The 27,898-nt window shown below is 38.1% G+C and overlaps 1 protein-coding gene across 2 annotated transcripts; it reads right to left on the reverse strand.

The window, feature by feature from the left end:
- scn1laa (sodium channel, voltage-gated, type I-like, alpha) lies at nt 1-27,745 on the reverse strand. Of its 2 annotated transcripts, XM_031298317.2 has the most exons (27): nt 27,446-27,745; nt 22,463-22,779; nt 21,878-21,996; nt 21,623-21,712; nt 21,394-21,522; nt 20,481-20,572; nt 18,250-18,486; nt 17,593-17,656; nt 17,311-17,452; nt 15,321-15,527; nt 14,457-14,714; nt 12,943-13,314; nt 12,035-12,167; nt 11,675-11,913; nt 11,409-11,582; nt 10,955-11,320; nt 10,291-10,770; nt 7,958-8,090; nt 7,705-7,859; nt 7,230-7,403; nt 7,013-7,135; nt 4,007-4,279; nt 3,811-3,867; nt 2,817-2,954; nt 2,551-2,655; nt 2,176-2,446; nt 869-2,052 (listed from the first exon to the last, which is right to left on the reverse strand). In XM_031298317.2, the coding sequence occupies exons 2-27, from the start codon at nt 22,724-22,726 to the stop codon at nt 869-871; spliced, it is 5,979 nt and encodes a 1,992-aa protein (XP_031154177.1). In that variant the 5' UTR covers nt 22,727-22,779; nt 27,446-27,745. The 2 variants fall into 2 exon arrangements, with proteins under 2 accessions (XP_035859706.1, XP_031154177.1); XM_036003813.1 differs by lacking the exon at nt 12,943-13,314 and having other exon boundaries at nt 1-2,052.
- Between the last annotated feature and the right edge of the window lie 153 nt (nt 27,746-27,898).

Here is a 27,898-nt window from a genome sequence, read left to right on the forward strand (position 1 = left end):
AAAGAGAGGTTGCCTCTCAGTGAACCTTCCCTGAATAAATAAAGGTTAAAAAAACAAAAACAAAAAAAAAACTGAATGTGCAAAGTATTTCTGTCAAGTGTTACTGCTCTGACATTGATAATCAAACATAATCAACACACTCGGCTGAATTTGTTTGGACTGTAGGCTAAACTCATCCCAGATTAAGAAACAGCCATGTTGTGACTGTACAGTATACTTGAAGCTAGAAGCATGATGGTCAGGGAGAAAGCATGATGAAAATAGTACACTCTAGCATGCATAATCATGGAGTAAGATTCATGCAGGTCTACATTTCTAGTTAACTGCAGCAACTCCAACGTGGTGTCTTGGATCTGTCAAGTATTTTAAGCGCTATGAGCAAGCAAGACTAGTCTGAAAGAAATGCTTCTCGTTGTAAAGACTACCCCTGAAGGACCACAACTTTTGAAAAGTGTATAAAAACGAAATTAACCAAACTGTGAATGAAGTAATAACATAAAAAATGTTTGTTTTTTTTCTGCTTGAAAAAAAGGTAGGTAAATTAATACAACACAGTGATATAACAATAATTCAAGACACTGGATAGCAGAACTAGCTGCAATAGAATTTAAAGCATTAACTACTGTGTCTTTCAGAACACTTAGCCATCCCCACAAACATCCTTGCTCCTGAACACAGCCAACATTGCCCCACTACAGCCTGAATGAGCCGCTTTACACTAACCTTTAGACTCAAGTAAGCATGGTCAGTTTGGCATAGATATCCATACTAAGGAATGGAGTCCAATGGATGTCTTAGTCACTTTCTAAGGTTGTAAACATTTTGTCATTAATTACAATGTCTTTGTTGCATCTCCAGCATTCTTTTATTACTCTTTGACATCTTTGCCCTCAACCTCCTTTTCACTTTTGTCTTTTTCATATTTGTTTTTTCCATTTGTTGTCACACTGTTACATGAAGGTTGAGGGGCCGTTGAAGGAATCAGTTCACTTTTATCGGCACTAGAAATGTCTTGGAGTTTGTCTGTGACAAGATCCTCTTTGTCAATGTGTGTTTCATCTTTTTTAATATTGTTACTGGATGAGTATAAGGCCTTTACGGCAGCATGCTTTCTTACATACTTTTTGAATGCTCTCTGGATGACAATGGCTGACGTGTCCTCCTGTTTGCGGCGGAGGGTGGTAGTGATGGGTTCATGGGACACTTTGGAAGGATTGGAGGCCATGAAGCGCTCCTCCATCTGCCCCCTTAGGATGTCCATCTCCCCACCCTCGCCCAGAACACGTTTTGTGAATGCAAACAGGATGTCCAGGCAGTGAATCCGCTCGCCGTTCACCATGGGTAAATCCATAGAGATCAGTTCCAGCTTGTTAGGCATGGCTATGCGTAATGGTGGGTCCAGAGCATCTGCAAATTCTGACAGCTTATTGTACTCCATGAACTGTGTTGCATGAGGATCAAACCTTTCCCAGACCTCATAAAATGTTTCAAAATCATCCTCACTTAGTGGGTCTGTGCTCTCCTCAGTGGCCACACCAAAGTTTTCTAGGATAACTGCAATGTACATATTCACCACAATCAGGAAACAGATGATGATGTAGCTCACAAAGAAGGCAATCCCCACAGCAGGAGATCCACAGTCTCCCTGACCAGGACTGCCAGGATGCTCCGTGGAATTGTTACAATCATCTTCATGTTTGTTGAGAATGGGAGCAAGTAGGCCATCCCACCCTGCTGAGGTGGTGATCTGGAACAAACAGATCATGCTGTTGCCAAATGTCTCAAAATTGAAAAGATCATCAATGCCTTCTTCCCTCTTGACGTAAGCAAAGTTTGCCATGCCAAAGATGGCATAGATAAACATCACCAGGAAGAGCAAAAGACCAATGTTGAACAAGGCAGGAAGTGACATCATCAAGGCAAACAGGAGTGTGCGGATTCCTTTGGCGCTTTTAATAAGGCGGAGGACGCGACCAATCCGAGCCAATCGGATGACTCTGAACAAGGTTGGCGAAACAAAATACTCCTCTATCAGTTTTGAGAGAAACACACCTAAGGAAAGAAAGCAAAACATATAAAATAAACTGTAAACAATGCACACATATATTGACGAAATTAATGATTTTAATTTATTTGAGCATTGCAAACAGAGACGAGAACAGAGGCGAGTCATACCAATGATTGACAGGATGACAACAATGAAGTCAAACACATTCCAACCATTTGTGAAAAAGTAATGGCGGAGCGCAATCATCTTCAACAAACACTCTCCAGTGAAGATGATAATGAATACTACATTAATCCAGTAGAGAATATTGTCCTTTTGTTTGGACTGGTCTTCAGTTTCCACCATCATGGCTACCATATTAAGCCATATTAGAACCATTATTACAATATCGAATGCCTGTTTTGTGGTGAAGTCAAAGATGTATCCTTGAATTTTGTTCTGAAATAGACACAAGGCACAGAAACACAAATACATTTAGGTTCTATGAAACAAGGATAAGATAATCATTCAGATGAGATGCAGTCATGATTAAAGTTACATACTGATGGCCTAGGAATAGGTTTTTGAGGTTTCTTTGACCCCAGCTTTTTCATGGCATTGTAGTATTTCTTCTGTTCTTCTGTCATGAAGATGTCTTGACCTCCAAAGTAAAGAGGGGATGTGAGGCATGTTAAATCACAGCAAAGGGGATGAGGAGATACTGAGATAAGACAAACTAAAAGCAATGCTTTTAAATATTGCATTTCCATTAAAATTTCAATTCCAAATATGAAATGGCATTTGTTTAGAAAGCAGATTTGATACTCATCTTTTTCTTTTGCTGATTGAAATTGTCTATGATGACACCAATGAAGAGATTGAGTGTAAAGAAGGCTCCAAATATGATGAAAACAACAAAATATATGTACATGAACATGTTGTTTTCATATTCTGGTTGATGTTCTTGCTGTAAAGGAGATAAAAAGTGAGACATTAGTACGTTAAAGTTATAATCCTTAAGATTTAGGTCCTGGTTGATTTGGTAACTAACAGCGCTAACAGCACTAAATGTAACTTCATACTACTGCGAACACTCACTTAGGCCTTTTTGTTTACGGTGAAGCCAAACAAACTAATTGTTGTAATAAAGAAGTTAGTCAATGATAATTGCAACTGTGATGTGATTTCATGCTTCACACAGCGCAAGTAGTTTTCCACACAACAGCTGGGCATAGTAAAATGAGTTTTTCTTTGACACAACGTTAAAAACAAATAAAACAAAATAGAATAAATAAAACAAAATCCAGTACAAATTGTAATATATTGATTGTTTTTCAATTTGGCATGGACAATGAGTCTTCATCTCAAAAAAGAAAAAGCTCCATTGCTACTGCCTCATGAAAACTAATGACAGCCTTTTGCATTTAGTATCGGCAGGTTGAAGTTACCCTCTACTGGACAAGACTGAAATGCAATACACATCTTTGTTTTTCTGTGTTGTTGTTTGATTTTAATGTGGCATGGTAAATTATTGTCACAATGAAAAACAATTCCTTTACTTATAAAAGACAAGAAGCTAAATATGTTTTGTCATATAGCAACATTTCATTTCATTTCATTTATTTATTATTGAATTGCTTTTCTTTTTAAATCTTTGTTTTTATTTAGCCATTTTAAATCTTCCATACATAGAGAGTTAATTTTGTGGTTTGATTTCATAAACATCTTAAGGATTATAACTTAAAGTATTGTGATATTGAGAGGCACAATGTATAAGAGAGATGACAAAATGTAAGACGAGCTAAACATTGTAATTTGATTACCTTGCTTTGAGAGTCCACAGCAGCATACATGATGGGCATCCAGCCCTTGAATGTAGCCTTTATTGAAATGAACAATATTCACAAAATAATATTATAGTAGGCCTTTGATCTTCCATCACTGTCAGTTTTCCACCAATACAGCAAATAACATATTTACAAGCTTAAATCAGCAGTTGTCTAATGTTCAGTTACTTACCACTTGCAGCAGTGCAAGGTAACCCAAGCCAACATTGTCAAAGTTGATTTTGTGGTATTTCCAGCGAGCAGCCTCGTCAAACTTCTCACATTCTGTCTTGTTTTTCACTTCTGATGGAAGGAAATCTTCATCCGAGGTTCTGTTGACACAATGGCCGTACTTCCCCGCAAGTAAGTTGACTCCCATGATGCTGAAGATGAGCCAGAAGATGAGGCACACCAGCAGCACATTGAAGATGGAAGGAATGGCTCCAAGCAGGGCATTCACAACCACCTGCACACCAACACATAAACTTAACCCATATGCATACAGCAGAGATCACAGCATGTAGAATTAATGCAAACACTGTATACTCTGGTAATGGTAAGAATAGGAAAACACAAGAGTGAATGTTTCAGTGCCAACATACACATCAGCATTAGGGGTGGGGAAAAAAACCGATACAGCATAGTATCGCGATATTTTCCGTGGCAATACTGTATCGATACACAGACGCCAAGTATCGATCTTTTATTATATACAGTATGTGTTGGTCAGTTTGTCTGCTTGACAATCCCATTTTGCAGCAATAAACTTAAAGTGAGTTGAACAAACTGAGAAATGTATCTTTTTTGATAAAACAAAGTTTCCTTTTGGGGACATAATTTGAAATTGGGAAAAATTTGAAGTTTGAAAACAGGTAATAAATTGCAATATAATCGCAGAATATTGCAATATGTTGAAAATTGCAACAATATCATATCGTGACATAAGTATCGTGATGATATCGTATCGTGAGGCCTTTGGTGATTCCCACCCCTAAACAGCATGCGCTCATCATAGCTATGACTAACACCAAAAGCTCAAATACAATAACTGCATGGTAAAAGGTAGGAAAAAAATTAGGAGAAGAAGCAGGAGAACGACGCTGTGTGCTGAATCTAAAAGTTGTCTTTGTTGGTAAAAACTACATTTTAAAGAAACATTAAAACAGAACACCTTGTAGAGGCATGACGACGCCACAAAATGTGCTTACTGTAAACAGAAACATAAATAACATGTGAAGAAATCATGTTAAAGAACCCAGCAAACAATATCCAAAACAATGAAATTATAACAGAAACCAATGTAACTACTACTGATGCACATACAAAACTGTTGCAACATGCAAATGAGGGAATTCACTACCTACCACATGAGGAAAGACTAACATCTTAACAGTGCTATAAATAGCTAGTACAATATGAAAGCAACTAATCAATACATGCTCCATTGATTTTAGCAGCCAACAACCCTCCCCTTTGGTTGCATAAGTTGTCCAATCCTGTTTAGACCAGGCTTGCATTTCACAGCAAAATACTGTAATGGATGTTACAACCATGGGCGTAAATCTGATCTAACAGTAGGGGGGGAAAATAAACATAAAATTTCTGAAGAGCAATTTTTGAAGGGACACAAATAATACAGCCACAATTATACTCGTAGAGGACACGTGTACACAAGCCACAACAATACCTTAAAACATAATGACTTATTTTGAAAAAGTGTCCCCATATAAAAGAAATACAATAGTTTTGTACACTTGTTAAATTAGCTGATCATAATGTAAATTAGTGAGCCACTAGTAAAGCTCATCAAATATGAATTAGGTTCATAGGTTCACCACGCGGTCATATTATAATTATAAAATGATCTTGCGTCCTCCACATAAATATTAGGTTTCGTCTGGGACAGAGGATATATATTTAACTGATCAGCCACTTCAAACACAGCTGTAGATCTTCAATATTAACCCTAATATCAGTTCACAGGCATAACCTTAGGCTTATCGCCGTGGTAACGTTAGTTGTAGTGGGTGCATTTCTATCCAACAACTATTAAACAAGCTAGCTAACGTTACATTATATTACACTAACATAGCAAACTTTTTGTCATGACTAATTCATTAATTACTCAGCATAATTTCTATTTGAGAAAAGAACAACTTCATCCGATGTTTAATGTGAATAAAACAGCCTTGAACCACCTACTTACTAGCTACATTCCTGTCACTACCGATGTGACTGTGAGTAAGACAAGTGCCGATCCGATTCCTAATGTACAGCAGGCAGTGGACCAAACCACTGTGAGGCAAGGGAGGGGGAACTCAAAATGTTTCTAAATTTAAAAAGCATTTTTTGGGGTTTGTATTGTTTTACTACTTACACAGATATTTTAAGTATACATCATTATGTTATTTACAATACACAGCATTGTTTTTAATGACATTTCTAGGGGGGGGACATGACCCCCCCCCCCCCCCCCCCTCCCCCCCGACACCCCTGGGATTTACGCCCTCAGTTACAACGGACATTGCACCACTTAAAGGAAAAGTTTGAAATTTAACAGATTATATCTGTTAAATAGCTGGAGCCAGGAGATGGTTAGCTTGTCTTAGAATAATGCCAGGAAAAAAGGCGATACAGCTTGCCTGGCTGTATCCAAAGGTAAAAAAAAAATCCAGTTACCAGCACACTGAAAGGTCACTAATTAACACATTGTATCTCGTTTGTTTAATTTATACAAAAAACGAAGTGTAAAGTGTTTATAGGGAGTTATGTGCCGGTGCAACTTCCTGGAGTCTTCGTTCACATGAGGTTTCCAGGCAACCTAGACTACAAAAAGTCACTGCTCCCTGCAACCTCCCCCCGCAACTTGTTGTTTTTACACTTTTTGTACGGATTAAACAACTGAGACATATAACGTGTTAATTAGTGAGTTTTAGACACGGTGGTAGGCAGATTTGTGTTATCTGTCAACAAAATCCCACATCACTGGTGTATAATTAGATGACAATTTAACAAAAAAAGTGACGTAATCAACTTTGTCATTAAAATATTTAAATCACACTGAGGACAAATAACAGCTGGAGAAAGAGGGTTAGGAAAGGACGGGAATGCTTCGCCAGACTGCACAGTGCCTGTACTGAGCTGGTGACAGACAGTGCACTGTGACTCAGAGTAGGTAGGGAAATCCAGTGACTCTTACCCTCATGCCTTCAAACCGAGACAGGGCCCTCAGTGGCCTCAGAGCTCGCAGGGTTCTCAGAGACTTGATGGGACCGAGGTCAGAACATCCCATGGCGTTGGCTACCATCGTGACCAGTGAGACCTAGAACACATGCACACACACGTCATTTATAAAAAGCAAGCTAAGAATTGTTTGAACAAGAAAGTGTATGTGTCTTTCAGGTGTTTTAACCTACATCAACAATGAGGAAGTCCAGCCAGCACCAGGCATTTGTAAAATACTTGGCATATCCATACGCCACCCACTTCAGTAACATCTCCAGAATGAAGATGTAGGTGAAGATTTTATCTGCAAACTCCAACATCGTTTTAATGGTCTTCCTCTTCTCAATGTAGACATCCTCAAATGCCTGGATGTGAAGACAATAGTATGAGTAATTCATTGTAAATAGGAATACAAATTAAATAAATACATCTTATTCAAAACCTTGACCTTACTTTGCAGTGAATTACACATGTTCTATTTTTGTAAGGTAAGGTACCTAAGACTGCACTAACTCAATACAATGAAAGGAAATGCGCTTTAAACACAGCAGTTTGAGAATCTAATGCCTGCAGAGAGATGCCAGATATGTATGTAATATGTAAATACATGAGAGCAGCCAAATCAGGTGTTCAAAAAAACGTTTTACTTCCTGCACAGGCTCTTACCAGTGCTCCACTGCTAAGCAGGATCATGAAGATGATAAAGCTCTCAAACCAGTTGTGCTCCACGATGTGGTAACAGGTCTTTCTAAGCGTCCACCACACCTTCCACCAGCCCACTTCGACATTTACCTGACAACATGGGAACTTTTGCACACAGCCTGAGCAGAGACAAAGGGGGGATAGTGATTTACCAGTGCATTATGGATTATTAGATTAACAAGAAGGCTGTAGTAGTGGTGGTTTTAGTAGTATTTACCATCAGGAAAGCATGCGTCCGGTTCCATAGATTCTTCCAATTCAAAGTCTACAGAGTCTCTTCCCTCCCCGCCTGGCACACCGTCTATTGTGCTGCCCTCAGAGGAGCTGGACTGGTCATCGTCATCTACAATCTGCAGATAAATCCAAGTAAAACGAGTGTTGGATGAGCAAACATAACAAAGCCATGGCAAATGTAAGGAGCTGACATGCTGAGCACATGTCTGTCCACACACTTCATGCACTTCTTCAAAATGTTATTTTCATACAAAAATAGTCTGAAATACCAAGAGACTTGCACAAGACTTGTGTAATTGTTATGTTGATGTGCTGTGTACCTTGTTTACGGTTGTTGGTAATAAGGACTTCACAAGAATCACTGACAAATTTAGTTCAAGTTTGAATCAAATGTGTTATGGCTAAAATAAAGAGCATGCATGAATCAGTATTTGCTGTAACAAGACTAATCAAATCTTATGTTTAAATGTCGACATGAAAATACATCTGCATGTCCTCTTTCTGCAGTCTAAATAAATAGCAAAAATGTAATAAAAAAACCATGAGGGCACCCTCATTAGATTGAGAGCAGAAGAACAGTTGTGTGCTCGTCAACAGAGAAGGCAATAAGGACTCCACATTGCAGTTGCTATGGATGTCTAGCCTCCTCATAACTCCAAACAATGTAGGAGAGTATACCAGACTCTCAAAGATATGACTTAATGCCAAATGTGATTGTGACACTAATTAGTCACTATCATTTTACTTTTTTTTAAATTATATAGTTGTTGTTATTTATTTAGCTAAACAAGAGTGAAACTATATGAGCATTCTGCAACTGCCCAGCATGACTTGTTTTACCTGTGAAATGTTTGCTTAGCCAAATAGAGAAAGTCAAAAAATGCAGAGTAGGCTACTTGTTCTATACAGCCAGTCCTGTGAAGTATAAAAACAAAGTAAATTTAATATGGCAGAAATATCTAAGAATTATTGGAGATTTGCAGCCTGGCAGTGTTGTACAGTAGCCACATGGTCTCTGCCTGCTGTTGTATGGCTTTCTACAGGGTGTGTCTCCTAATAGCTGGTAGAGCTATGAAGCTTGAATGCCTTCCTTCCTGGAGAATGCTGGAACACTTGGCTGTCCTGGGACCAGCTAATGCCGTGAGAATGATGTAAGCATGTTACTGCAATATACCGTGAGCACTAATAGCAATGTGATGATGGTTTGTGCTTTAATCCATCCATTCTGTTTCTGTCAGAAGCACTTTAGCAAAAATCATGAGTAAACTGTGGAACATAAAAAAAATTAAATTTAGTTTTTTTTAAATGTAAGTGTCATTTTGAATTATCTAAAGCATGGTTTGCAGAAACACTTTGTATGTATGTGCTGAAATCAGAAAAACACCATGTTATTTCAAAATGACACATATCCTGGTTTGGCAATGCAACATTGCAGTTCAATGAATTTGATATAACGATGCAAAATTCATTTACTATTTTGTCAAAAATAAAACAAAACAAAAATACATTTCAGTTGAATTAAATTTACTTTAACTTTGATGTTTGAATAAATAAAAAATATTTCAGCATCAACTAAAATACAAATTCAGTACTGAAGAGTGAATGAAGTAAAGAAAAAAAAAGAATGGGTGATCTGTTAAAAAGGTTACTGAATGGTTATTGTAAATGACGCAGGCAATCTTCATGATGAATGTATAGTATAGTGTTCTTATGTGTCTTCTAAAACTTTGAGAGCATCTGTAAAGCAGCAGCAACAAATCTTCACATACAAATATGCCTGTAGGCAAAATGATTGAACGCTAAGACAAAATAAAAAATATTTTGTTTTTCACAAAGTAGGCTACATAAACAAGAAGCAACAATCAAATAATATAGACTGAATATATACTGAAATTCACACTGTGAACTTTCCTCCAACACAAAGCACAAACAGCCCACTTAAGAGTAAGATTCAGCTCTCAAGCACTCAGGCTTAAATTGCACATAATGTAATCTACACACTGGTATTTTCCTGTCTATATGGCCTTTCCCTGTTAAAGAGTCATGGCATATAGAATCTTCACTGAAAACGTTACGTCACATGCTCATACCTCATCGCCATGGACTGTGGGCAAACTGCTTGAACGTGACTACTGCGACTGATCATTCCACTTAGCTACAACAACAGATATGTTTGCCAAGAACCACAACCAACATTGAAATCCTTTGTCATTCATCACACATCATAAACAATATGAATATAGCTGATAAGACTTGGTGTTTAAGGAAAAACTCATTTCTAATGAAGTTAAAGTAAAGGCCCCTTGGCAGACTTACCACATGGCATCCTGCTGCATCAGACGAGGCACTGCTGAAGTCGTCCGTGTTGAGGTTTTCAAAGTCAGACTCTCCCACAGCAATAGGAACAGTGAGAGTCAGACTAGGATTGTTGATGAAAGACATTATAGAATCATCACTCTTGCTGCTGACTATGTACTTGTCTCCAGTTTTGTCCACTCCGGTCACATCCCCATTTCCATTCTTAGGAAAATCTTTGATGATGTGGTTGGGGACACCATTCGGCCCGAAAGGTTTGTGTAGCTCATCCAGGGATTTGTCCTCACCTTTCCCTTTCTTCTTTGTCCTGAGACAGACACTGTTGCAGCTGTTTCGAAGCAGAGACTTGACAAAGGCAATGCCTTTGTGAATCCGTCCAATGGCAACCTGCAAATTGTTCATGTCGCTGTCATCTTCTGTCGCTGCCAGGTTGTCAGCACTAAATGAACTGAGCAGCAGGGCCAGGAACAGGTTCAGCACCTATCAGATAATGACATGACTTCATGTAAGATTGCGTTACCTTAGCTATTGCATGTAATGAAAACAACAAAATGTGTAGCTATAAAACTGCATCAATTGTGGTTATTCGTTACATCCATCAGCTAAATCTAAAAGAGTTGGACAAGCTGGACTCATGAATTGACAATAAGAGATGATAATGTACCACAAGGTTTCCAATAACCATGACCATCATGTAGACAATGATGCACATGGGCATCCCAGCCACCTCCATACAGTCCCACATGGTCTCTATCCACTCTCCACAAAGCACTCGGAACACAATGAGGAATGAATGGAAGAAGTCATTCATGTGCCAACGGGGCAGACGTTTCGGAGTGCAATTTTTGCAGATTCTACACACATTTTCCTTGTAGTATTTTCCAAATAGCTGCATGCCCACTACAGCAAAGATGAAGACGATAATGGCCAGCACCAGCGTCAGGTTGCCCAAAGCCCCCACTGAATTACCAATTATTTTGATCAGTGTGTTAAGAGTGGGCCACGATTTAGCCAACTTGAATACTCTCAGCTGTAAAAACAAAAGAAAAAAAAAAGTCATTTCACATCTTTCAGCGCACAAAATGCATTTTAACATATTGGCTATGACACATACTTACCAATCTGAATGATCTCAGAACAGCCATGCCACCCACTTTTTCCAAACACAGCTCCATCAAGCTTAAACTGACAATGATTGCATCAAAAATATTCCATCTCTCCTGGAAGTAATAGTATGGGTCCAAAGCAATGATCTTGAGAACCATTTCAGCCGTGAAGATTGCAGTAAATACCTTTATAAAAACAGCAACAGGAATACTGACCATTAATAAAGCTGTTTTGCAAAAAAAAAAAATTCTGTACTCTACACGTACAGTTCACTCACCACATTGCCCACATACAGCATATAGGTGAAACCTGTGCTCATTGGATAATGCTCCATGGCCATAAACAATGTGTTGAGTACAATGCAGATGGTGATGGTAAGGTCCCCAAATGGATCCATCACAATTAATTTAACCAGCTTCTTGATCTTCAGCCATGCTGGACAACATTCCCAGATGAGGAAGGTGTGGGCAAAATCGTACCAGAAAGGAGGACACTTCTGCCTCGACTCTTCAAGCTCTGATGCACACAAGTGATGGAAAAACAGAAGCAATATTTTTATCTAAACGTACTATTTATCTTTTAAATATCCAATATATAACCAAAATAGGATACTCATGCAACGGTGTACAATACCTACCCTCCATTGTGCTGGTTATGACACTTGCTATACTATGAGCTCTCTGTCTAGCCTCTGGGCCCTCAAGGTAGTCCATAAACTCCTGGTGTGTTCCTCCGCCGGCCTGTCTGTATTCTGTGTCAGTGGTGTCAGCCTGGAGATAGAAACAATTGTTACAGATGCAACTGTGCTACAGGCGATAATTAGGCTACATGTTACTGTGGATACATAGCAAATGTGAATACAAGTGTCAGTATTTTGCATCATGGTGCAACACTGCAAAAATAAGGGAAGTAACAAGCAAAAGCAATTGTGCATAAGAAAATTGTTATAAATTTCTAAACCAGGTTGACTCCAATAGGGAAATCTTAAGCTCTATGTGATAATAACTTGGCACAATAGTGCCCCATTAGTCAGATTGTCAGAAGCCGCAGTAATGGTTGCTAATCATAGTGGATCGAGTAACAAAAGTGTAGGAACCTTTTTTTGTCATTCCTGACTAATAAAAACAGCGTAACCAGTTAAAAACCCAGTGGGTCACTGAAATTTCGAATCACCGTATCACAGATTGGAATTTCTAAAATGTATAAGTTGAGTAAAAATACCAGCCGCTTTATCTTTAAAGTTTGTAAAAGGTTTTTGAATTCCTTTTTGCTTATGATTTAAGCCATGCTTAATGCGGCATAACGACATTTTTGGCTTTTAGTGAAATATCTCGAAAACATATTGCATGGTCATGAACTTTGGTACTTTGGAACTTTGTGCTACAGTAACAACATCCTACACATGAAATTACTCACACACAGCGTGAGTCAGATAAAAGAAGAACAACGAAAAAATGAAAACCGAAGTAGCTAGAGCTACAGTATGTACTAATAGGTTACAGGCAAATGAAATAGGGCTGTCTGGGCTAGACAACCCTTTCTTACATTGTCTCCGATGGAAGCCATATCTATCGTCACTTTAGGCAGAAGAAGCCCCACAGGTGACGATGGGAGTGAATTCCCACCCACCAGAGACACAACCCCATTGCAGTCTACGGAGCTGTGCTTGATCCTACTGGGTGGAATTAGTTGATGCGACAAGAAGCTGCACTGGCTCATACTGCTGCTGCGTCGATCACAACTCCGGGGAAGAAACAAAGAGCCCCTCCGACTCAGGTTGTCCTCAAAAATGCTGTTCTCATCATCAGCAAACTCATTTTCTGAGCCCACCTCCTGCGCTTGGCCTCGGAAACTGAAAAGGCTGGTCCTGCTGTTCCGTCTGGATGAGAACAGGGGCCCACGAAAACTCAGAAAAGACTAGGGGAGAAAGATATTCTTCAGTGGATACATGATACATGCTGATCGTAAAGAGGAAAAGTGATTTCTGCGTGGTCGGATGAAGAAAAAAATTGCCTGATGGTGATGATAAGGATGATGGTCATAATGATGTTGGTGAGGACTGGAAAGAAACTGCTAAATTAAAAATACATGTTAGTGATGATTATGATGGTAAGGATTATGATCATGATGAAGAAGAAAAAGATAAAGATGATCATGATGATGATGCTGATGATGCTGATGATGATGATGAGGATGATGATGGTGATGCTGATGTTCATAATAATGATAGGCATTGTAAGGAGGAAAATTGTAAAATAAAATATTATCTTGATGATCACTGACAATAACAAGAATATAAGAAGTTGATGAAGACAAAGACGAAGAAGAAAAGGATGATGATGACAATGACAATACCGATGATGACGAAAGTAAAAAAGTGTCAAAGTCAAAGTTGCAGTGGGCTGAATTGACATGAATGACATGACACGAAAGTAATCACAAAATGTGGAAAGCCAGCAAACATTTATGTTGAATAACACATAGCCTACTGAATATTCTAAAATCCAACACTTGGTGTGAAATTGGAACTGCTCACAACGATCAACTGCTGTAATGTAATCTTGGTAATCACATTATCAATCCATTTGCTTCTCCTCTCCTGCCTGTCACAACATAAGCCAGCGAATCTTCTTCATGACAAAAGTTAGACATATCTGCCATTCAATTAAGAGAACACTTATCACAGACTGGAGTTTTGATCGCTCCTGATAAAGTCTTATTTTATTTTTTAATGTTTTTTAATATAGGCTACTGTGGCCGCTGGAGAATGCATGAATTTCAAGCACTGCTACACAATATTTCCACATTGTTTTTCAATAAAAGCGAAAGTTTTTGACATTAAATATTGTAATAACACTGTAATTTGGTGGGACTGTAAACTGAAAAAGAGATTATTAAATTGAATTGTCTAAAAATTATTGAAACTGTATTGTTTTGGACTGATTCAAAACTAATGTAAAAATAACTGCACAAAAGTTGCTTTAGAGTTGAGAAGGGAGCATAGGTATAGCAAAATATCATATTTCATTGACAAATCATACTGACAGATCATACTGAACCTGATGTGCGGATGAGCTTTTCATGTCATAGTTGAGCTGGTTTGCATCCACAGAGAAGCGGAAGCGAGCTTTCTTCATACTGTCCTGTGACTCGGATTTAGGAACCTTCCCTTCACCCCCTTTGCCCTCCTCCTTCATTTTTCTTCGCCTGTTGCGTCTCTCTTTAGCACTTTTGGAGCTGAGCTTGGAATTGTCAGAGGAGCTCTCTGGGCCAACGGCTTTATCGCTGGCCTCCCCACCCTCGGCAGCAGCTGCTGCCTAGAAGAGGAAAGTAACAACAATGTGGGTAAACAGGTGAAATAAACATTTGTGATTCTTATATTGTTTACTTTTTGCTGACAACGTTGTCAGCAAGGTGTTTTACTGCTATCTGCAGATAGATATTTCTTCCTGAATTCAGGAAGAAATAGAACATTTCATATGGACATACAAAAACACAATGGGTGGGTACAGCATATTGTTTGGAAGAAAGCATCAAAATGTTAGTCCCTGTAGGGGATCATTCACAGGATGCAGATTCAGAACCATGTACTGTGATGGAAGACAACATTTGGAGACACACTATTGTAGTGAATTTAAATACTTCCTTCACCATTGGCAAAATCCTATTCATCATGTATACATGTAGCCTACTGTATAAATCGTTTGCTGTTTGTTCCATGTAAACATCATGGAAGACTCATAACCACGATACCAGTGTTGATACATTTTGTTAGGAAACAACCTTTACCCCAGCTCTCTTTCGTAAAAACAATCTAATTTCTACTACTAAAAACAAGATGCATTCCAAATTGATGTTATTTAATATATAATGGACTCAGTACTTTGATATGAATTATATGGGGATCTTCAAATGTCCTGTACCTGAGCGTCCTCTTGCTGCCGTCTCAGCTGCTCAAGCATGGCCTGAAACTGTTCCTCCTTCTCCTTCGCCTCTTTTATGGTGGCCTGGCTCTGCTCCTCGTAGGCCATAGCTACTACAGCCAAGATCAGGTTGATCAGGTAGAAGGAACCAAGGAATATCACCAGCACAAAAAAAATCATGTAGGGCTTTCCAGATGCCCGCAACGTCTGGAAGGAAAATAAACAAAGCAGTGGTATACTATTTAATATACTTATACTTAATATACTAATTATTTTGTTATTTTATCCTATACCCTTTCATGTTGTATTTCTTAAATCCACATTACTTTTCTACTTTGTGCTATATGCTTTAAGCTATCATTATCGTTTTGATGGTGTGGCTGTGGCTTCACCAAGCAGCAGAATTTATATAGATGTCTCTGTCCCTCCATTGTTTTATATATTTTAAGAAATAATGTCCAGATTATCATCATTAACTCATAATAATAATAATAATAATAATAATAATAATAATAATAATAATAATAATAATAATAATAATAATAATAATAATAATATGTTTTATTTGTAACGCACTTTATATTTAAACAAATCTCAAAGTGCTCATTCACGTTTAAGAAACCTATGAAATTTGAATATAATTCAATGAATTTGTTCAAATACCCTGTGAAATTTGCTGTAGTGACACCATCAGGCCAAAATATAAAAAAGAAAAAATAACAACTATTGCTATTCCATACCATGACCAAGGGACACTGACAGAAAATAGCTTATGAGAAGATATTACCAAACAGATAATGCTAACCAATCACACACAGAGCAGTGTAGTATTACAGTTTGCTTTACTTGCTGATATTACAATGTTAAGCCTCTTCAGTGGGCACTTTAGGGCCATTCAAGTTGTGTGTGCCTGAGTCACAGTGGAACTCATCTTTGTTTCTTCTGACTGGGATGCACCTGCACTTCATTTAGAGGTTTGTTTGAACACTTGTAATACCAATATTGTAATGTGAGAATGCATTGTCTTTGACAGAGCCCCTCCTTAACCCAGCAAGTAATGCCTTTTTATGTTATTAGAGAAGAAGATACGCACAAATACAGCACCCGCCACCACACATGAGGTCACACATTTCATCAACCTGCCACCAAACCAGCCACCATTCTTCTCACAGCAGTTTATTTGAGCAATGTAAGGACCAAGGAAGGTGAAGGGTTTTTATAAAGCAATTTAACACAGCTTTTAAAAATACCAAGGCAAAATATTTTGGGGATTAAATAAATGGAATTAACGCTTGCTTTTCAGCATTTCAGTGTTAACCTTACAGAGGTTACTGATCGTCACACCGCTCACTCATTCAATTACAGATGTGAGGGATCTTTAAACACTATGAAAGTATTTACTCTTGCTGTAATAGTCCGGTATGGGCATCATTAAACATTGGGTTGTATTTAAATTGGTTGCATTAGACACAACATTTACATTTTTACCCAGATGACACCCAGCTGTTTTTTTTTTCCCTCAATCATTTTAATATCATAACATACATACATAACATTTTGACAACTGAGCGCCTGCATATGAGAGATCATCTTTATTGATGTGTTCACTTTTGCAGAGTATCACCTCAGGTTGCTGTCTTTAAAAAGGAAATTGTCTTGCAAAACAATTAGTATAAAAAAAAAAGAAAAGAAAAAAAAAGGATCTGACAAAGAATTTTACTGCAGTGACAAAAACAATGCAGTTTTTTAACTAGACAAGTCTTGGTCAGTCTTATCATTGAAGAACGGTTATACATGTTATACAAGTTTGAATGAATTATCATTGTATTATTGTGTTTATCTTTTACTGTATTTTAATTTTGTGAAAAGTCTTTAGTAATTGATGTTTTTTAAGCTTGTTTAAAAAGAAATCACATAAACATGCATTTATATACTGTATATAATTATATGACTGAAAAAGTTTTCCAGCCTTTCTAATTCCACTGCCTACCTGCTGGTAAAGATTCTCCCAGTAATCCTGTGTCATCAGTCTAAACAGAGAGAGGAAGGCCCAACCAAATGAGTCAAAACTGGTGTAACCATAGTCTGGGTTCTTTCCCACTTTGAAGCACAAAAAACCCTCTGGACACCGCCTGCAACAAACAGAGAGTCTGTAAAGCTCAGAAAGAATCACACAGTACGGTATTGTTAATGCAGAAACAGATGTGTCATACAAGGATTATATACAGTCTACGTTGTATCCAATCTCCTAGTGGTTGGGGAATAAGCTTACCCAGCTTCACTGCTATTGCCACAAAGCAATGGATCTTTTTTTCCTGGAAGGTAATAATGATTTGCTGATGGGAAAAAAGAAAATATATATATTTTATTAATTGTATCATATTTATAATGGGTACACCTCTACAATCTAAAGGGATCCAATACAAGATTGCTGCAAGAAATAATATATCTGTGACTCGTGTTGTGTCAAGTTTTTGCTGATCACTGGGTCAGGGAGGTATCAATTCAACTCAATGGCCATTTTCGAGCCTGTGGTTAGTGGATTGTTGAAGAAGGCGGCATTATACGCTATGGTGTTATGTGAATGTTTTATCTCTCAAAATAATACAGTCCAATATTGTACAACAGCATCATTAACTATAGCCTACAATTTAATGTATTGTATTTCTGAAACAATGTCAAGAAAAACTAAATATCAAAAGCCTCACAGATAGAATATATTGCAGTGTTGTTGTGTTTTAATCATTCGATTGTAGAGGTGTAATTAATAAAGTGGTGAATATTTAAAGAAAACAAATAATAATGACAAGTGGTCCTAAACACATAACTTCTCAATAATCCTTAGTCATATCTTCAATGATTTGTGTGTTGTTATTTTGTGCAGAATCAAGTTGTCATCAACTCAAACAGAGAAAAGTTAAAAACTCACTCTCATTAGCGATGTAAGCATTCCAGGCGTCAGTGCTATTTGTGTAGTTCCCATGTGATGTACCATTCAAGGTGGAATTAGCATGTATTGGGTCCCGGACACACTTGTGCTTTAAATGGCCCATAAACAGTTGTAACCCTATTAGGGCGAAGACACTCAGGCAGAAGACGGTGAGAATCATCACATTGGCAAGCTTCTTCACTGACTGGAACAATGCACCAACGATGGTCTTCAGGCCTGCCATATACAGTAATGCTTGTTAGACGGCATGTGCAAACATAAAAAGTGATGCCAGTGAGTTATGTCTTTAAAAGAGTACTCAACCAATTTAGCACTGCAATTCTGTAACATTGTTGCACTCACAATGGAATATTTAGCCTAAATAAAAAAGGTTGATGCAGCAGAACCAGAGCTATCATTTGTTTTTATTCCCGGCATCTCTCTTGTCAAAACCTGTTGCCTAAATGGCACACAATGAAACTTTACATTTTTGTTGGAGATTCAGGAGTGTTACTCTCATAGCGGCTAATGTAGTTGGAGGCTGTTTATCATTCAAACTTATGTGGAAATCAGACAGAAACTGATTAATTTTCAGAATATTACACAGAATATAAGGCTCATGCATTGTCAGTAATGATGATGTACATGCAACAATAATGGGACACTCCGTCACCACAGATTACAAGACACTATGCTTTCATTAACCACAAGCAGAGAAGAGCAATGGTTGTAAAGGAATAGTGCAAGAAACAGCAGAAGCTTGTTCAAAACACAATAGCAAATGGCACAGATCTCACAGAGTAATATTCAAACAAAATCTACAAATCTGTGTAGATTCTTAGGTGGGAAAACACACGAGAAAATTAAATGATTTTTGCTGCTTAAAGTTTCTTTATGTGACTTTTAAATGTTTCTGAAACTGTGTAATTTTTCACCTGATGATCATAAATGACCTGTAAGAGCAAACGAGACTAACAGTGAAAAGAACGCTATTTTTATATAGTTTTTATTAATGCCTCTGCCCGGGTCCGATTTTTCTCACAAAGTCACAAAATAATTTATGGCAGGTACACAGCGCTACAGAGCACACAATCTGACTGGTGAAAAGCCTGTGTTATTGTATCCAGCCAGGTAAAAGGTAGCAGGAGATTTCTTTATATAGGCCTAATTGCATTTTAATTTTATTTTAGAAGTTATCTGTTGTAGTTATGGCTGATACTGGGGCAGGGCCATCACAGAAAAGAAGGAAATTAAATGAAAAACAACTAAAAGCTAAAAGGGAAAGTGAAAGATGACGGGCTTTCAACAGATGGAGACAATTACGGGATTGTAAGTGATTCAAAAAATGTCCCAGAATTGGCCGTCATGTATGTAACATGTTTATTTAATTTATAAAATAACTTTACATATCTGGTTGTACACCAGTAGCCGACATTAAATTGCATCCCCCTTCCATTTAGCGCAGACGTTTTATTCCTTTTGGTCTGTGTTTGTGTTGGCCTACTATTTCCCTTTTGCCCCAATACTTGTGTAAAGCATCCTTGGGTTTCATGAAATACGCTATATAAGTTATTATTATGTTGGTTGCTACAACAATCTCTTAATGCTTTGGCTCGTGACACGGCGACAGTGATACCCGGTTTAACTCACAATACATCCAAAGTACCAAAGTTGCAACACTTGAAATGCAACGATGCATCTGTAACGTATTCTCTTATTGTAAATGAATAATTTTCTGTCTGAGCAAATTATTCATCTCGACTATATGGCCTCCCGGTAAGGCTAACTCAGTAATTTACAGTGAGCAGTAAAGCACCGTAAAGATCTTTACAACAGCAGGCATGGTAAAAAGCGGCCGTTAGAATCAACACAAACTGAAAGTTACGCGAGAGTAACAGCGACTTTAAGACTCCTGATTTCAGTGCTACAATGTGCACGGGAGTCAAACAGCTGGACTGAGAAACCAATCCATTAAAAACCTGAAGACACACCCATTTGAACTAGCTCTCACTTCTGGGATGCCCAAGATTGCATTTAGGATTGTGGATGCTCAGATTGCTAAAACAACCCTGTGACACATCTGTGATAAGGTGGTGGACAGGTGGGGTCAGGGAGAATCTGGCTACATGTCATGACAGTCGCAGGAGGGGAGGTAATTGGAGGAGGGGAGGTTGAGGGAGAAATCGTGCAAAAGACTAACTTACTAGCATGCAATTGCTCCTACTGCTTACCTGGGATAACTGAAATAGCTTTAAAAGCTCTCAGCACTCTGAATGTGCGAAGAGCTGAAAAATTGCCTAGGTTTGCAAACTCTGTTACATACCTGCAGGGAAACGTAGAATTACTATTAAATGTTGACTGATACAACAATACAAGTAACACAGATTGAAGCCAACAATGCTAAATAGATAAACTATATGATTACGGTTTTGTACACACAGTATCAAGTGAAGCATTTACACAGTTTAAACTGAGGCATGCACATTGGTAAAGGTAATAGGATAATATTGTTATTATCAACAAATCCCATAAGAAGACTAAAATCAACAATTTCCTTAGTGCCACAGACCTCCATTTATTTATTTCCAAAAACAAATAAATGAGCCACATTGTTGCACTGGGTGACATGGTCCGTCATTACAACGACCATGGAATGCTGCTGTTAAAACTCACTAAGGCACCAAATGTATTAATCCCCAGCTGAAAATAGTGCCTAAGAAATCCACTATTCATTCCTGTTTAAGAAATGTTTACTAAAAAACAGTGTCCAGATGTTAAATATTTTGCCTTTAAAAAAAAAATAGGGACGAAGGGGAAATTGGAAAGTATCGAGAGATGTTTAAATGCATTATTGCTTTGGTATTTGTTGTAAGAAAACTATAGAACAACACTAGCTTAGTCCTCTAAGATCTAAAAATGGGTTTCGATCTGCACGTAAATGATAACTACATGTACATGTTAGTTAAGATCATATTTCAGATCATTTGCTCCAAAAAAACACATTTTGACAAAACTGTTGCTTTTGTTACCAACAGTGAAACCAGTAAAACATAAAACTTGATTGTTGTCTATACTAAGGAACCTTTGGGGGAAAATATGTAACAACTGTTGAAGCATTATTGTTATTGAGTGGCAAGTACTTACGCCATGACAATGACACTGAAATCCAGCCAGTTCCAGGGATCTCTAAGAAACGTGAACTTCCCTATGCAGAACCCTCGAGCTAAAATTTTAATGAGGGATTCAAGCGTATAGATTGCAGTAAATATGTACCTGTTGGAAACAAAATGTAGTTGTTAAACTAAAGCGCATTTTCATATTTATATAACCTGAGCGTGTGATCCATCCAATGTGTCATTCGTGGAAAACTTACTCTACAGTCTTTGCCCAGGTAGGCGGACCACTCAGTGTCATAACTGCACAGTTGGCGAGGATAGTGCACATAATCAGCATACTGAACAATTTGCAGGCAGTCAAGGAATTAACACCTTTTTTGTGCAATTCAGCATAGTATCGTGCAAGGTGACAATGTAAACAGTTAATGGATATATAGTAACCATAGATTTAGTGTGGGCTCAACATAAACACAAATCATTCATATCAAATTAATATCTTGATGAAAGGATATGAGTGTACCAAAATGCAAATTGATATTCTTCTAAGAAGGTTGAAGGGGCTCAGGAGGTACAAGGCAGGAGCGGCGTTGAAGCGGAAGATGCATTTTCCTTTGTTTAATACTATGAAAGTCTGACAGAAAAAGGAAGATATGCATAAAATACTGTTTTTTTTTCTTATTGCTGACTTGTAATATCTCATTGTAGTTTACAAAAATAATAAAGTAATGTATCAAAACTACTAATCAGAGTAGCTACATATGATTTAAAGCACACATTTAAGTGGACAAATCACTAATCACATTTTGTATATTTCTGATAAACCTCATTTTTTACTGGTCTGGTCTTCCTGTCATCTAAGATTCAAAGAATCTGGCTAGGTGACAATGATAACAGCTGCAATAATAATAATAATAATAATAATAATAATAATAATAATAATAGCTGCTAGATGAGAGAATTCTCATTTTAGTGTAACTCTCCTTTAACCTCTTTAACAAAAATAAACCACAACTAATACATGTCTTTACACAGTTAAGAATAAATCAAAATGTGTGTCTTTAGAATTCATGGTCTAGTTTGAAATCAAGCTGACCTACTTTCTGATTAAAGTAGTAGGGATCCAGGTCCTCCAGCGGTGTCGACACCATGCCTTTAGGAGTGTCCCCATACAGAATAGGGAGTGATTTGCCCGCCTCCAGGTCACAGCTGGGCTTGATCTTATTCTCATCATTGCGTTTTTTCTTCTCTCCCTTGGGCTTCTTTGCGTTCTCCTCAGCAATCCGGCTCTCGATGGCTTTGAGAGACTCACGACTAAAGGGACGGAAGCTGTCTGGACCTGGTGGTACAAGCAGCTGTTCCATCTTTTCATCCTGCGCCTTCAGAGTGAACAGCTAGCCTCCAACATGAGAAAGGCCTAAAGGGGTCAGAATAGATAAGGAGGTATGATTAGAGACTGACAACTAAGTTATATGTAACATGAAATCTTATTTTATTGGAAACAAATAATTGAAAGTATTTCTGACAGCAAATTTCTATTGGCAGATTAGAACTGCTTTAAATGGAGAGGAGAGTATGGGGGTGTGGTTCTGTTCTTTCATCTCAGGAAATGGCAGGCTATTATGAGCTTATGGCTGTCATACACATAAATTCCTGCCAGCTATGGTAAAATTAGATCTAATTAACTCCTCTTCTGTAGATAAAATGAAGATTTGACATGACAATGATCAATTCCAGGTGGGATTCTTGCTCCTCTCCTCCATCCCTCAAAATGAAAAGAGTCCATTTTTCCCTCAGAGCACTGAGACAGAGGAGGAATAGATTCATCCTACTAATAGGCCTGACTGGTATGATGTGTAAGGCAGACCTATGCAGTATTAAATATGAATGCCCTACAGACTGCACTGCATCTCTCTGGCTGCCCTGCCACTGAGAGCTTGAGCCTGATCTGAACAGTGTAATAGAATACTTCCAAACGTTGTGTCTGTGATGCAAGAAATCAATCACAAACACACTGATCAATCAACTGCCCACAGCAGTGGGTTGTACATGTGTGAAGTAATTGCAACAACAAAGGTAGGTCCAACTTCTAATAAAAAAGCTTTACTTTTTAATGTATGTCTAAGCACATGGTTTGCATGTCTACTTTAATGTCAGGTTTACACTGAGAGAAACAATACAGACACCATTGAATAGAAACACAAGAGATGCATTACGGCAGCTTACTACTGATATAAATTGGATTTTGATCAAATGATTTTGGTACTGTACAATATTATCTTGTACAACAAATCAACAGCATTAACATTGCCTCTGGTTGTCAAAGGATTCCCTGTTTGCCTTGCACAGAGAGATAATCATTTGCACACGTGCATCAGTGGTGCTGTCCTCCAGACAGAAAGATGACCAATGACGGAACTGCTGAACTAGTCAAATGCAGTGACCAGCCTTTGAAAGTACAAATTGTTGGTTACACTTATACTGTATACACCTGCTGTATTATTCATCTTATCCAAATATGTCATTGTCACAGTGCAATAGAATAGGAAATATGTGTTGTATTCATTGTCATCATGTACAAGTGCCTATAGACCTGGTATCAACCTGCAAATTAGAGGATACATTTAACTGTCTTTGTGTTGGGTTTGGTAAGTGGTGTGCACTTTAATAGATGATATTGTTCATAGCGCAACTACTCTGCCGAGTGAAACACATTCGTAAATGTGGTACATATACCATTAAAGTTTAGAGTAAGAAGTGTAGCCCTTTGTTATAGTGCACCACATATTGTTGACAGACTGTAATGTATGGCACAGTTAGTGCTGAGCTCATAGCTTTCTTCTGCATCAATTACACTATTAACATACCTCTGATGTGTGATGATCTTAAAAGACAACAGTCCCTCCATATAACTATAACTAAAGCAATTAACTATTTAGAGAAATGCAGTATAGTCTTGGTTAAAATAAACATTTGAGGAACAACATCGGAAGAACAAAAAGACAAAATTCCTATCACATCTCATAAAATGGAATTAACCTTGGTTTGATGTTCACCCAACAAGGTCAACCTGTAGCCACTAACCTCTAAAGAGGTATGCATCATTCTGTCAATCTGTTCTCAACTCATTACACACAACTTGAGATATGAGGTGCCACTTTGAAGCTTCAAATAGCCCCACTTTAATATATCTGCAACCTGTCGGCACTGTGACGTTGTGCCGACCAACCTAAAATGGATGCATTCGTTTATCTCAACTCTCACTGGAACAGAATGTCAACACATTAGTTTGCTATTTGCTCATCATCATACATTTAACTGTGTCCTACTGATGAGCTTTAAGTGAAGGCCACGTGATACACCTACAAGAATATTAAACACTCACGCAGTGTCAAACAGAAGCTCAGCTAGAATATGTAATGTACATTACTCATTTCAAAACTTAATTTCATTGACCTCAAAATGTTTCTTAGTACTTGGGATTAGGCAAGATATTGTGATGGATTGAAGCCTATTGCTTCTTGGCTTCCGTATAAAACAACTATTGAAGGGTAAAGCTACTGTAGGCATCTGACAGACTTATAAAAGCCCCAATTACACTGACATTCAATTGTGTGTTAATTTTGGTTGCATAGTTGCAGAAAACAAGAAAACAACAAGAAAACATTTCACAAAACCTAAATACCATTCTGATGAATAAACTAAAGCAAGGCATGATGCAGTGTGTTTGCTGTGCACATCAAGTGCCCTACGTTCTCACCAGGGTCTTGCCTCTGCTTTCAGAATTTTGCCCACATCTTAAGATTGATTATTGAAAGCGGAAACAAGCCTGTGAGCTATTTGAAAATAAAGACAAGTAGACCTTTTACAAAGGTCAAAAAATATTCTAGGGGAATAAGTATCTCTGCATCTTCAAATCGCTCAGTCATAGCTACTGTCCACAAATCTTTAGTTTTTTTCACCACAAATATAGGTGCGGCTGGATTTTTGGAATGACAGTTAAAGGATAGTTTCACATTTTCTGTCTCAAGACAAAACGCACATGCCATATGTCTATTGAAAGAGTTGCAGGTAATGTAATCATGTATTCTCTATATATTGGCTGTAAAAAAGATCCTTTCCTTGCTACGCTGCAGTGGAGGAATAGTGACACAATATGGTGGTGGCCTAAATGTTAGAGAAGCAAGCTTGTGACCGGGAGGTCGTCGGTACAATCCCCAGACCGACAGGATAAAAGAATCTGGGTGGGGAAAGTGAAAGAGCAGCGCTTGTCCCTCCCTCACTACCACCACTGAGGTGCCCTTGAGCAAGGCACTTAACCCCAACTGCTCCAGTGGAGCTGCTCAGTGGCCAGCAGATCAGACTGTGGTTGTACTGGGCAGCTTCCAGGTGTGAATGTGATCAGGGTGTTCCTGCAAAAGAGAGGCTTCCTCTCAGTGAACCTTCCCTGAATAATTAAAGTTTTAATAATAATAAAACAATATCATCTATTTAATATATATCACTCTACACCAGAGATCTTTAACAGGGGGTCCTCAGAGTCACTGCAGAGGGGCCTCCAAATTATTGTCAAAACATAATTCTGACATATTATTAGCAAATATAAATCACCACTGATGATAGGCTCACTGGCCTATAAGTAAGGTAGTCACTAAGATAGCCATCTACCGATAGTTAATCCTAAGATTCTTGTGCCACATGTTTAATATTAAAAGATGATTTATAAAATCATGCGAACAATTATTGTTTTAATAGATTGGTATTCTATGCAAAAAAAAAAAAATATATATAAAGGCTTTAGGTCGCCTACAAGTTATTGTAGGCCCAGTTTAATATGCAACTTAATTTTATACAATATATGTAGTAGGGGGTCCCTGCTCCATCTATCTTTTAGTTAAGGGGTCCTTGGCTTCATAAACGTTGAAGACCCCTACTCTACACTATACTGTATAGGACCATACATTTGGAGGGAATGTATTTTTACACAAAACGAGGACAGTGGAATTTGTCCGCCATCACTTACATAGGCCAGGGGTCTCTACATGGACAGTATGGACAGGAGGAACAATTGCAGCGATATATAACTCTTTCAATGTCGATATGGACATGTGAGTGTCTTTAATGTATACTGATGTACTGTTGTACATGTAACGTTTTGTTCAATCCTTGCCGATCATGCTGATCACATCAACAGGCCTACAACTGACCTGCAGAACTGCAACAAAGAGGACTTGAATATCTAAAGAAGACTTAATGTTTGGTATAGTAATAAGTATACCTAAACTGTAACATACCTGTTTATGGAGTGATCACAGTTCAGTATCTGTGGGCTCCTAAGGGACCAACACACTCACAGCTCTTAAGTGCTCACAACTGCTTGCTGATGCCTCTCACAGACTACAGGATCAGGGATTAGATCTATCAGGGCGTTGGCAAATAGCTGATGATGAGGAGCCATTAACATAGTTCTCTGTAATAGATTCACATTTATATGTACAAACTGACAGAGGCTATGCTGTGTGTGTGTGTGTGTGTGTGTGTGTGTGTGTGTGTGTGTGTGTGTGTACAGTCTGGATAGAAAGAAAACAGGACAGCCTAATCTCTAATTGACAGCAATCTAATAATGATATTGGCAGTTATGCAAGCAGGAAGTCATCAAAGATGGAGTGTTGGCAAATAGTTGTTGTCTTGTCTATTAACTTGTATAAAATATATTGTAGCCCATAATGCACTCTAGTCTTTGTCCATATGAAGTACAAGAAATCAATCTCTTTTTGTTTCCCAATGCAGGCCTTCAACACATCATAAAATTATTTAATAAAATGCGATTGTTGAGTGTGAAACCCCTCAGGCAGAGTTCTTTAAGTATAGGGACATTAACTATTTTGACAAAAGGAAAACAGTCCATTCTGAACAAACACATTTGAATCCATGTACTATGCATACGTATGTAGATAGATTTCTTCTCAGCTACAGACTTCCATAAATCATTCACAGAAATAAACTAACTTTTTAATCAATTTCAGCCCAATTTCTTTTGAGAAAAAGATTTCATACAACTTTAACATATTCTGTTTACTCACCATCAGTTTGCCATCCTCGACAGGTGGACAACAAAAACAGTGTTGAAGAGCTTCAGTGTAAAATGTTGTAAAATGTCGTTTAAAATAAACCTGTCTGTCCGTTTGAGGTGTTTTGACGCTTCTCCCAGCACAGCACCGGTAATTCAACTATTTCAACAGGAAACCCCTGAGAGAGGGAGAGAAAGTATTTCATCCGCCCCTCCGTGAGGCAGAGAACTGTACTGTGTGCTTCCGGATGTTCCTGGGAACCAAGTGAGGGCAGAGATGACAGAATGGCTGTGGAGATGAAATTGTGGTGGACAATTATCGTGCGTAATTGTCCGGAATACAGCAGATGTTTGCAATCCGGCGTGTACCGGAAACTAAAAGCAATAGCCACAACTATGAATCAGATTGTGTTGTAAAATTGTGTGTGTGTGTGTGTGTGTGTGTGTGTGTGTGTGTGTGTGTGTG

Source organism: Sander lucioperca, chromosome 8 (genome assembly GCF_008315115.2).
Source record: "Sander lucioperca isolate FBNREF2018 chromosome 8, SLUC_FBN_1.2, whole genome shotgun sequence".
In the NCBI taxonomy this organism is placed as follows: domain Eukaryota; kingdom Metazoa; phylum Chordata; class Actinopteri; order Perciformes; family Percidae; genus Sander; species Sander lucioperca.

Coding starts and splice junctions, on each gene's coding strand:
- scn1laa (XM_031298317.2), bottom strand. CDS start 22,726: ATGGAACAGCTGCTTGTACCACCAGGTCCAGACAGCTTCCGTCCCTTT. Junction 3,868..4,006: donor ACCTTGCACTGCTGCAAGTG/GTAAGTAACTGA, acceptor ATTTCAATAAAG/GCTACATTCAAGGGCTGGAT. Junction 2,447..2,550: donor AACCTATTCCTAGGCCATCA/GTATGTAACTTT, acceptor TGTCTATTTCAG/AACAAAATTCAAGGATACAT.